This window comes from Myotis davidii, unplaced genomic scaffold (assembly GCF_000327345.1).
Source record: "Myotis davidii unplaced genomic scaffold, ASM32734v1 scaffold132, whole genome shotgun sequence".
NCBI lineage: Eukaryota > Metazoa > Chordata > Mammalia > Chiroptera > Vespertilionidae > Myotis > Myotis davidii.
The window spans coordinates 1,165,783-1,178,400 of record NW_006285258.1 but is presented as its reverse complement, the minus strand read 5'-3'; the positions used below and the strand labels follow the sequence as shown (position 1 = coordinate 1,178,400).

The 12,618-nt window shown below is 39.5% G+C and overlaps 1 protein-coding gene across 1 annotated transcript; it reads right to left on the bottom strand.

Annotated features, from left to right (window-relative positions):
* Window positions 1-4,809: 4,809 nt before the first annotated feature.
* LOC102775488 (solute carrier family 25 member 51) lies at window positions 4,810-6,059 on the bottom strand. The gene has a single exon (XM_006755988.2). The coding sequence runs from the start codon at window positions 5,758-5,760 to the stop codon at window positions 4,867-4,869; it is 894 nt and encodes a 297-aa protein (XP_006756051.1). The 5' UTR covers window positions 5,761-6,059; the 3' UTR covers window positions 4,810-4,866.
* Between the last annotated feature and the right edge of the window lie 6,559 nt (window positions 6,060-12,618).

Genomic DNA, 12,618 nt, shown 5'->3' with positions numbered 1-12,618 from the left:
AAATATATGGTCCTGAAGATGACTTTGGGTGGTGGGCACACAATGCAATATACAGATCACGTATCAGAAACGTACACTTGAAACCCATACAATCTTATTAACCAATGTCACCCCAATAAATATAATAAAATAAAAATATTTTAAGGAAATGTTAAAAGGTCATGTTGAAGATGAAGCAAAAAATTAAAATATGAATAATAAAATGAAAATAAATACATATCTGTCATCCATAGGTTTATTGTAGCATTATTTATAATAGCCAAGATATAGAAGCAATCTAAGTGTCCATCAATAGGTGAGTGGATAAAGAAGTGGTGCATAGTCCTGCCAGCATGGCTCAGTGGTTGAGTGTCGATCTATAAACCAGGAGGTCACAGTTCAGTTCCCTGTCAGAGCACATGCCTGGGTTGCGGACTTGATCCCAAGTGTGGGGCGTGCAGGAGGCAGCCAATCAATTATTCTCTCTCATCATTGATGTTTCTATCTCTCTCTCTCCCTCTTCCTTCCTCTCTGAAATCAATAAAATATATTTAAAAAAAGAAGTGGTGCATATATGCAATGGACAATGACTCAGCCCTAAAAAAAGAATGAAATCTTGCCACCTGCAACAACATGGACGAACTTAGAAGGCATTGTGCTAAGTGAAATAAGTCAGACAGAAGGACAAATGCCATATGATTTCACTTAAATGAGGAAATCTAAAAAACAAAAACAAGCCCTGGCTGGTGTGCCTTAATTGATTGAGCATCGTCCCATGCATGGAGAGGTGGTGGGTTCAATTCCTAGTCAGGGCACATACCCAGGTTGCAAGCTCAGTCTCTGGTAGGGAGCATGCAGGAGGCAGCCCATCAGTGTTTTTTTTTTCTCTCTAAAATAAATAAATAACTTTTAAAAATTAAACAACAACAAAACCAATTAATTGATAGAGAATATTCTGATGGGAGAAGGGTTGGGGGGTTGTGTGAAAAAGTGAAGAGATTAAGAAGTACAAGTTGCTAGTTATAGAATAGTAAGGCGGATGTAAAGTACATCATAGGGAACATAGTCAGTAATATTATAATAACTATGTATGGTATCAGATGTGTACTACATTTATTGGGGTGATTGATCACTTCATAAGTTATATAAATGTCTAATCACTGGGTTATACATCTGAAACTAATAATTGTACATAAACTGTAATTGAAAAATAAAAAAAGAACAAAAAGAACAAAGTTAGCAGAAAGAAGGAAATAAAGATCAGAACAGCAATAAGTGAAAGAGACCAGAACAACAATGGACAGTATCAATAAAAGTCAGAGCTACTTCTGTCAAAGACAAAATGGACAAACCTTTAGCTAAGCTAAGAAAAAAAAAAAAAGAGAGAAGACTCAAATAAAATTAAAAGAGAAGACATTACAACTGAAAGTACAGAAAGTCATAGGATCATAAGAGATTATTATGAACTATTATATTCCAACAAATTACATAACCAAGAAGAAATAACACATTTCTGGAAACACACAACCTACCAAGACTGAATCAAGAAGAAATAGAAAATCTGAGCAGACTAATAACTAGTAATGACACTGAATCAGTAATAATAATAATAAAAAAATCCCAGGACTAGTAGGCTTTTACTAGTGAATTCTTCCAAACATTCAAAGAAGCATTAATCTTTTTCAAACTCTTCCAAAATATCAAGGAGGAGGAACACTTTCAAACTCATCTGCAAACCCAACATTACCTTAATACCAAAACAAAATAAAACACAAAAAAGAAACCTATAGACAAATTACCCTGATGAATATAGATATAAAAATTCTGAACCAAATATTAGCAAACCAAATTTAAGAACACATTAAAAGGATTATACAAAATGGCAAAGTGGGATTTATCCCTGGGATGCAAGGATGGTTCAACATATGCAACTCAATTAATGTGATGCTTTAGACCAATAAAATGAAAGATAAAAATCACATGACTATCTCAATAGATGTAGAGAGAGCATCTGACAAATACAACACCCTTTCATGATTAAATAAAAACAATCTTTAACATATTGGGTGTAGAAGGAACATATCTCAACATAATAAAGGCTATATACAACAAACCCACAGCTAACATTTTACCCAATGGAGAAAAATTGAAGACTTTTCCCTTTAGATCAGAAACAAGGATGCCTCCTCTCACCACCCCTATTCAGTATAGCACTGGAAGTCCTAGCTAAAACTTCTAGGTAAGAAAAAAAAAAGTCATCGACATTGGAAAAGAAGAAGTCAAATTTTTACTTGCTGAAGACTGAGACAGCAGAAACCAAAGCATCCTCCTTCACATTCTCACTTCACTTTTATTTTACGAAGTGCTTTAGAAATTAGGGTTCTACCACCTGCATGGAGTGTAAAGACAAAAGCAAGCCCTGCGAAACCAAAGGCCCGTGGAGTCCCCTCCCAGGGCCAGAGCACGGCCCCCGGCCAGCACGCCTGCCACATGCCGAGCACCTAGACAGGCAGTACTCAGGGGCACACACACAAGTGAGGGGGTCACGTACCAATGTCATTTATTTCTGAAAGAACCACTTCCAATCCTCACTCTTGACTCTGTTTGATAGGCCAAAGGATGTTACGTTTATCTGGTGTCAGTTTTCTGAAATCCTTACACCTGCACCTTGGTTGCTAAAGTAAACTGCCATTTTTAGCTTAGCATTGTCAAGCAGAGCTGTTGTAAATCTCCTGAGCTGGGTTATTGCCTAACTAACAAATGCTTGATGATGCTTCCTAATTCTTTTGGTTGGCAGAAGGTTGTTCATTTTATTTGACCAGCCATACTGCATGAAGAGGTAAACATCTGTTTTGGACGATCTGCCCAGAAACCGAATAAACCACCAATTGAGACCCTGATTTTGTTTTGGTCATTATGTGCACATTTTCATATGCAATTACCCAGACTGCTGAAAAACTGGTAATAAGAAACCTAACTACTTTGCCATGCCAGGTGCTGGAAAGCAATCTTAACTACATATTTACAGATGTAGGTTTTTAAAAAATAAGCCACTTTTCTAGGATGTTTCATGTTTTACTAATCATTCAAGTGTTGTATGAATCATTTTGCCTTATTTATTAGGAAAATACATTTAAAAATCTGATTCCTTTGACAAATACGTTTTTGTTGGTAATATCCAGCTATTACCAACTTCTAGAATTTTAAAATTAACTCTTCAAATATCTTTATTTAGATCTTATCCTCTCAAACTTTTTTAATGATAAAATGGTAAAATTGGGTTCCCCAAACGTAAAAATCCTAATAGAAGTCTCTATTTCCAAAATTAAACAAACAAACAAACAAATAAATAAATAAAAAAGATAGCTAACACGGTGGGGTGAAAGCTTTCCTGAGTTTCCCCTCTCCTCCAAACATTGAAAAACCAGAAAGAGCCGAAACTGGTTTGGCTCAGTGGATAGAGCGTCGGCCTGCGGACTGAGAGGTCCTGGGTTCGATTCCGGTCAAGGGCATGTACTTGGGTTGCGGGCACATCCCCGGTGGTGGATGTGCAGGAGGCAGCTGATCGATGTTTCTCTCCCATCGATGTTTCTGACTCTCTCTGTCTCTCTCCCTTCCTCTCTGTGAAAAATCAATAAAATATATTTAAAAAAAAAACCAGAAAGAAATAAAAATCTGGGATCCTATTAAACAGACTTTAAAAATAAAATTTTATGGAAGTGTTTTTTTAAAAAGGAGTTTCAAAAGAACAGAATACTTGAGTAAGATAAACTAGTACCCAAAGGGGACAACCCCCCCGCCCCCGCCCAAAGCTTTTTGCTAAGTTGGCAATAATAATTCAAAGAAATTGAGCTAAAGAGAGTTTGATCTTTATATAATTAATATGAAACTTAATAAGATAAAATGCCTATGACAAAATTTAAGTCTCCCCGCTTTTTGGCAATGAAATAAGTGAAAGTAACACAAGGATATTTTGGACAGGTTTAAGGTCACATTCAGAATTAAACAGAAAACTTTCAAATCTAGAAAGCAAAATGGCAGCTCTCATTAGCTGCTGGAGTCTACCATGCCTACATAGAAGCAGCGTGGAGAATGACCGTCCCAACAGGTGCTTCATTTCAAAACGAATACAGGCAATTTCTCATGAAAAGCTACGTCCATTAAGCTTTCTTGTGTATATGCTTCAGTTTAGCAAAGACTACACTTTGCAACTCCTCCTAAGAGGAGAGAAGCAAGAAATGGAGTAATAAAAGCAAGCCTGACGAATTCAAAGGGCCCTAGGAGCCTTTTCTCTGGCTGGTCATGGCCACTTATGTTTTAATACAGAAGATTTAAAGACTTTGGGGGAAAAAGACCATCTTGGCTATTAGTTTCCTCATCAAAAGCCATCCGTCAGATAGACAGCTATTAACCAAGCAATTAGCCCAAAGTCCTCAGGTAACAATGAGCACAAAACTAAATAAATTAGCCTGGCCGGTGTTGTTCAGTGGTTGAGCATCGACCCTGGAACCAGGAGATTGCCATTCGATTCCCGGTCACAGCACATGCTTGGGTACCGGGCACTGGGCTCGATCCCTATAGTGGGTATGCGGGAGGCAGCCAATTGATGATTCTCACTCATCGTTGAGGTTTCTCTCTCCCATCCTCTCTCTAAAATCAATAGAAACATATTTTAAAAAACAAAGAAAAAAACCCCAAACCCTTAAATTTTCCTATTAAAACCTTTTATTCTGAATTTGTTGGTGCTTAAGGGAAACAGCTTTGCCATAATTCACTGTGGCCTGAATTTACACCAATTTGTATTTGGCCAATTGGGAATGAGGCCAAACTACATTCTTCTTTGAAGATCTAGTCAATTGGTAAGTGGAACTTAGTTGATTATTTCTTTCATATAACCTTTAACAGGAATTCATAAGTTGCATTGATTATGCCCCAAGAGATGAGGGACCGGTGGTAATTTAGATGGGCACCTCTGAAAAGATTTGTCAGTTTCCTGTCTCGTTCTAACCAGATTATTTTGAAAACCTGGGGAAAAGACTGAAATTCCCCACCAATCTGAGACTGCATGCGAGTTTTTACAACATTAATTGGAAAAAACAAGATTCCCAACATGGCACCCAATAGACCTCCACAGATAAAATCATTGACCAAGTGCGTGCTGTAAGTTGTGGCGGCAGGCAGGTGCTCCTTAATGGGACCCCGAAGGCCAAAAAACAGGACATTGCTGAACCCATTACGGAAAAGAACAGGTATCAAGCCTCGATAATACTCTCCAATTCCATGGCATTTCAGTGCCTTGAAAGCCTGGTAAGTGTTCGTAAATTTATCATGATGTTTGTGGTCTTGAAGCAGTGTCTGAACTCTTTCCAACGGAGTGAAAATTGCTTCTGTTGCCCCTGCAAGTAATGCGGCCATGCTACCGGTTGCAACATCTGGGGAATGGATATGCTTGCGGAGAAAGTAAGATAAATCCCCGTACAGACCAAACATAAGTGCCAGTGAAGTTGTCTTCTGCATCAATGGGGGGAGACTTCCACGATACAAGTTTCGAAATCCATCCCTCCTCAACTGAAGCACTGCGTCCTTGATTTTGATTCCATACAGCTGTTGCCGAAAGAGCACCTTCTGAATGGGAAATGTGATTGCTACAGTGCTGAAAGCTGCACCGCAGCCACACAAATAATGTTTTATTCCACCAATATCTGTAATATGAGGTGATGTATCTTGGTTTGAAGATGTTATGATTGGCGACCTCTTTTTATGAGCTTCTGAATCCATCATGTGGCTTAAGATCTATCTTCTTCATGCAGGATTTTTAAAACCTGTAACACTATCAGGGCCTGGTGTTTTGAGGAAGGGTGGCTTTTTGGTAATGTTCTCAAATGCTTCCATTGTTAATGGATGTTAGGTTCTCTTTTCTGGAGCCAGTTTTGATAACTGGATTTCCCATCACCGTGGGTGCCGGGCTCCACGCCTGGTAGCCACCGGATCAGCAAGTGAGCCTGAAGATATGATTTTATATAGAGAAAATCCAAAAGAGTCAGTGAAAAAAGCTGTTGAATCCAATCAACGATTTCAGTAAAGTTGCAGGATACAAAATCAACATATAGAAATCAGCCACATTCCTTTATACTAATCTGAAAAAGAAATAAAAAACTATCCCATTCACAATAGTAACAGAAACAATGAAACATTTAAATTTTTTCCTAAGTGAAAAAGCTAAACAATGAAAACTACAAAACTTTGATGAAAGAAATCAAAGACACAAACGAATGCAGAGACAGTCTGTGTTTATGAATTGTTAGAATTAATATTGTTAAAATGTTTATACTATCCAAAGCCATGATGCAACACAATCTGCATCAAAATACTAAAGACATTCTTCACAGAAATAGAAACGATCTTAAAATTTGTGTGGAACCACTAGAGACCACATAATCAAAGCAATCCTGAAAAAAACAAAGCCAGAGGTATCATATTTTCTGATTTCAAACTATACTAGAAAATCCTAGTAATAAAAACAGTATGGTATTGGCACAAAAATAGACCCACAGGCTGATGAAACTGAATAGCCCAGAATTAAATCCTGGCATATATAGCTAATGAGTATTTGACAAAAAAGCCGAGACACCCAATGAGAAAAGAATAGTTTCTTCAACAGATAGTGCTGAGAACACTAGAGAAACACATGCAGAATAATAAAATTGGGTCCCTATATCACACCACTCACAAACTTTAACGTAAAATGGATCAAAGACTTAAATGTGAGGCTTAATCCCACAAAACTCCGAGAATAAAATGTAGGGGAAACATTGGTCTTGGCAATGATTTTTTGGACATGGCACGAAAAGCACAAACAACAAAAGCAAAAATCAACAAATGGGGCTATAAGCTCAAAAGTTTCTGCACAGCCAAAGACACAATTAACACAATGAAAAGGCAACCGACAGAACAGGAGAAGATATTTGCAAACCATATACCAGATAAGGGGTTAACATGCAACATATATAAAGAGCTCATACAACTGAATAACAAAAACCAAACAAATTCAATTTAAAAATGTATAGAAACTCAATAGACGTTTTTCCAAAGAGGACATCAAAATGGCAAAAAGGCACATGAAAAGATACTTAGCATCACTAATCATCAGGGAAAAGCAAAGCCACAGTGAGATAGCTACCTCATACCTGTTAGAATGGCTTTCATCCAGAAGACAAGAAACAGAAGGTGCTGGTGAGGACGTGGTGAAAAGGGAACCCTTGTATACTGTTGGTGGGAATGTAAATTGGTCTAGCCCAGGGGTGGGCAAACTTTTTGACTCGAGGGCCACAATGGGTTCTTAAACTGGACCGGAGGGCCGGAGCAAAAGCATGGATGGAGTGTTTGTGTGAACTCATATACATTCAAAGTAAACATCATTACATCAAAGGGTACCGTCTTTTTTTTTTTTTAGTTTTATTCATTTCAAACGAGCCGGATCTGGCCCACAGGCCGTAGTTTGCCCACGGCTGGTCTAGCCACTATGAAAAAAATATGGAGGTTCCTAAAAAAGTTAAAAGAACACCTACCATTAGAAAAAAGAAAAAGAACAAAAAGTAGACCTACCATTACAATCCAGCAATTCTACTTCTGGGTATATATCCAAAAGAGATGAAAACAAGATTTTTAAGAGATATATGCACTTCCAACTTTATTGCAGCATTATTCACAATAGCTAAGATATGGAAACAACCTAAATGCTCATCAACAGATGTGTGGCTAAAAATGATCTGGCACATATATACACACTGGGATATTATTTAGCCATGAGAACAGAAGCTATCCTGTTATTTACAGTATAGATGGACCTTGAGCACATTATTCTAAATGAGATAAAGCAGACAGGGAAAGACAAGTACCGTATGATATCACTTATATGTGGAATCTAAAAATGTCAAATTTACAAAAAAACAGAGTATAATGGTTACCCAGGAATGGGTGTTGGGGGGATAAGATCAATGTTTAAGAGTACAAAACTTACAATGAATGTAAATAAGCCATAGAGATCAGCATAGCATAGTATCACAGCACATTATAAATATAGATAATATAATACAATTATATAATATGATAAATATTGGTACAGTGGCAAGCATATTACAATACATAAATGTACTAAAGAAAAAAAAGTGAGGTTGGGTCATGACCATTAGCAAGACAGCTCAGCAGCCAGGGCCAGCTAGTGATAGGCGAGCAAATCAATGGGAAAAGATGCCCCCGCGATCATCTGCACAGGCAGGGACCCACACAGCCCCACACAGCGCTACTTGCCTGGAGATGGGATGGAGAGTATCTCACTCACATCAGTGTTCAAATTAGCTCCATAGTCCCTTCCTCTGCCTCACTCCAGACACGGTGTGAAGCACAGGAATAAAACTGGATGAAGTAGGACACGGTCCCTGCTATTAAAGAGATGCTGGGTCAGATGGTACAGACACGCCAAGTGACACGGTCTGAGGCATGACTGTGAACACAGCGTAGGTGTTGTGAAGGAGAGGATTCTCCCAAGGGGGCTTCTAGAAGGAGAAACGCTCGAGCCAAGTTTTGAATAGCAATAAGATTCAACTGTATAAAGAATACAACAGGTAGTCCTGGATGGGTAGCTCAGTCAGAGTGTTGTCCTGATATGCCAAGGTTGCAGGTTTGATCTCCCATCAGGGCACATAAAGAATCAACCGATGAATGCATAAGTAAATGGAACAATAAATTGATGTTTCTCTCTCTTAATCTCCTTCTCTTTCTCAAATCAACTTTAAGAATGCAATAGACAGAAGAGCAGATGAGAAACCACAGAACAAAACCTGAAATTGGGAAGTGGTAATCACTTCCATAAAGAAGAAACTCAGTGTGTGTGTGTGGGGGGAGTGGAGGGGGAAAAGGCAGTGTGTGGGGTGGGTGGCTTGTACATAGCAGGATTTAAGGCCAGAGAGTTGAGCAAGATGTCAATGCCACATAGACGCTTATGGGTTAATTTAAGCAATCTGAACTGTATTGAAAGCTGAGGGCACCATTATAGGACTTAATACTGGGAATTTGACACTAATAGGATGGCTTTTAAGTAAGCTTTCTGGTTTCAACATGGAAGACTGTTCGGAGGAAAGAGTTGCTTGGGTCCCACTTCAAAGCAGGTCAGGGATTGACAGTTGCTAAAGACAGAATTGTGTCTCCCTCCCCATTCATATGTTAAAGTCCTACCCCCCAATGGGACTGTATTTGGAAACAGGGCCTTCAAAGAGGTAGTTAAGGTTAGATGAGGTCATAAGGGTAGGGCTCTAATCCAATAGGACTGGTGTCCTCATAAGAAGAGATACGAGGGATGTGTGATATGAGGGTTGGCCATCTGAGTGCAAACCAAGGAAAGAGGCTCAGGAGAAACCATTGCTGCTGATACCTGGATCTTAGAGAACTGTGAGAAACAAATATCTGTTGTTTAAGCCACACCATGTATGGTATTTTGTTATGGCAAAACATCATTGAGACATTAAGGCAGAAGGTGGAGGCAGACAGAATGACAAGTCTGTGAAGGAGCCGGCCATCCTGCGCTATGAGACTGCACTCCTGTCCTCTGACTTCAGTCTGGAAGACCCCCAGACACACACTGACAGGATCTACAGGACGATCAAACTTGGTCTTGGTATCGATGAAGAGGACCCCACTGCTAACGAGAGCAGTGCTGCTGTGACCGAAGAGATGCTGCCCCTGGAAGGAGACAACACCTCACGCATGGAGGAAACAGACTGACACCTGCGCACGTGTTTAATACTTTACCTTCCTTCCCTTGGATAATATATCTTCAAGGAATTTTTTTATTTTTGTTAACATTTTAAAAATATGTATGGCATATTTTATTCCCCCTCTACGTGTATGATACTGTGATACTCCAGGCACTCTAGCTGAGCTCATTTTTCTTTCCTACTTCTATGTTGTCCTGTTTTAACAGAATCTATAATAATAAAAGCATAATATACTAATTAGACTGGACAGCCGGACAGCCTTCCGGATTGTGAGAGGGATGTCCGACTGCTTGTGGGATCAGGCCTAAACAGGCAGTTGGACATCCTCTGAGGGGTCCCAGATTGTGAGAGGGATGTCCGACTGATGGTTTAGGCCTGATCCCGCAGTGAGATCAGGCCTAAACCAGCAGCTGGACATCCTCTGAGGGGTCCCAGATTGTGAGAGGGTGCAGGCCGAGCTGAGGGACCTGCCCCCCTGTGCACGAATTTTGTGCACCGGGCCTCTAGTGGGGTTATGTTTGTTGTAAGATACATGTAGCCTAATGTTTGTTAGCTTTATGGTCTGAAGTGTTTATCTCTCAGCAGACCCCTAAGTAGACTGAATCTTTTGTTGCTCAAGTATTCTGAGATGCATGGTTAAAACAACCTTCATCCCCTAAGATCTACTTTTTTAAGCCTAACATCCCCTGAAGTAATCAACTGCATGCACGGCCTCTAGAAGTTAGTATGCTAAGCTGACCAACATGATGGTAGTAACTATCATAGGGTTTGTCTCCAAAGAAAGAGATTGTTTGGCATAGCAAAAATACAAGCTACCTAGGCATGTTGTAAAGCTGTTTGAAAGTAGGTCAGAGCAAGTTTTGTGAATAGAAGTGTAGTGCTCTAGTCACATTATGCTTTAAAAAACTGTGGCAAATACAAACAAATTAAAAAGAAAAAGAAATCAGTTTACGAAGAAAAGGAAATTTGAGTCCCAAGTAGCTTAAGGTACAGCCACATTGCATGACTTCTGAAATGTCACACACCTGAACTGTTTCTCCACAGTCCGTCCCACCCCAAATCTCTGACCTCTGTGCTTCACGGAGGTCTTCTCTTCCAGGCAGGTTCTCTGTGCAGGGGAGATACCCCAGCAGAGCAAGGCTCTCACCTGATAGTGTCTACAGCAATCCTGGAAATGGGTCCTGTTAACTTCACTTAGGGGTGGGCTCTGTTAGGCCAGGTCCGGGTCATGTTCCTGACCTTGGAGTGGGGCAAAGTGAGGAGAAGTCACCTCCACCAGAGCCAGATGGTTTAAGAACAAAGGAGGAGTTTCCCATAGGAAAAGGGAGGTTCAGGGGAAAGGGCTTCTGGGAAGGCAGAACAGCCTCTCCAGATTCCATTCCCAATAGCAACAGAACCCAAAGAGTTGGAATACCCTCAACAATAACATAGGACCTAGATGATGAAAACCATAAGAGAACTAAGTAAATGAAACAGCAGTTTGTGTTCTTAGAAGATACAATATTGTAAAGATACTGCTTATTTCCAAATTGATGTATAATCCAACCCTATCCTAATAAAAATCCTAAAGTAATTTTTATTTAATGGATTCTTTATAAACTGGTTTTTAAAATTCACTTTAAACAATTCACAAAAATAGCCAAGAATTTTTAAAAAAAAAGAACAGTGGGGGAGGAGATTAGACTTATACCACTATAAACATACTATAAACATACTATAAACATATAGTAATTGAAACAAAGTGCTATTGGTAGAGGGAAAGGTAAGCCAACTAACTAGAGCATACAGTCAAATCAGTAGGGGAAAAATAGGTCTTCTATAAACAATGCTGAAATACCTACCCTGATTCTTCTTTCAGAAGAAGTTAAGTCCCACTTCACACTACACTAAAAGAATTCCAGAATGGATCGGTGACCAAGGACATAGAATACTTTCTTTATAATCTTGGGACAAGGATGACATTCCTAAAGACCTGAACTCCAAAAGCCATAAAGGCAAAAATTTAGGATGAATTAACACCAGCAAGTATGTAAGGAGTGAAGCATTCCCTACCCATGTGAAGTTTGGATTGGCAGATCCTATTTTGAATAATAATTTTGAAGTAGCCAGATTTTACTACATATAAACTGTGACTCAGAATCTCAGGCATTTCTAGGTATCCCTCCTACAACTCTTTCCAGGGCTTGCCTGGATCATGCATGGGTGCAAGGGGTATCCCTCCTACAACTCTTTCCAGGGCTTGCACAGCCTGTAATCACACATGGGTGCAAAGCTATGTACAAAAAAATTCTATGCAACCTTGTTTTCAATAGCCTGTAAGAGGAGAAACACCCTAAAATACACAGCAATGAAAGATGAAGTCAGTTTATCATGTCACAATGCAGAATGCGCTGTGACAGGACAGCCGGGCAGAGCCAAATGTTCTGAAGAGAAAGGGCCCCTAAGATGAGTCAAAAGAGCAGGTGCAGATGTTTCATAAAATGCCAAGCGTAATAATGACCTGGAAGGCCTGGAGAGAGACACATTTTTGAAACCAAATTATTTATTAGTTTCAGTAAATTATGTCAATATAATTTTAAGCAAATGCCAAATGGAAGACTGAGCCCAGGAATTCACAGAGGAAAAATCTTCCAGAAAACAAGGAACACCAAGGAGATCTGTGACTCCAGCCTCACTGTCCGTGTCATGGATGGTGCCAGGCAGCCAGAGTTATCTGGATTACTGAGTGTTCACCACATTGTTTGCTGATGCTTCGGATGGTTTCAGTTGCTAGATTCAGTTCGCTGACTGAAACCAACAAAGGCTAGACAGCCATTTCCTTGAAAGTTGGAAATACCGCCCTTTGGGACATGAGTGCCTGTGGTGA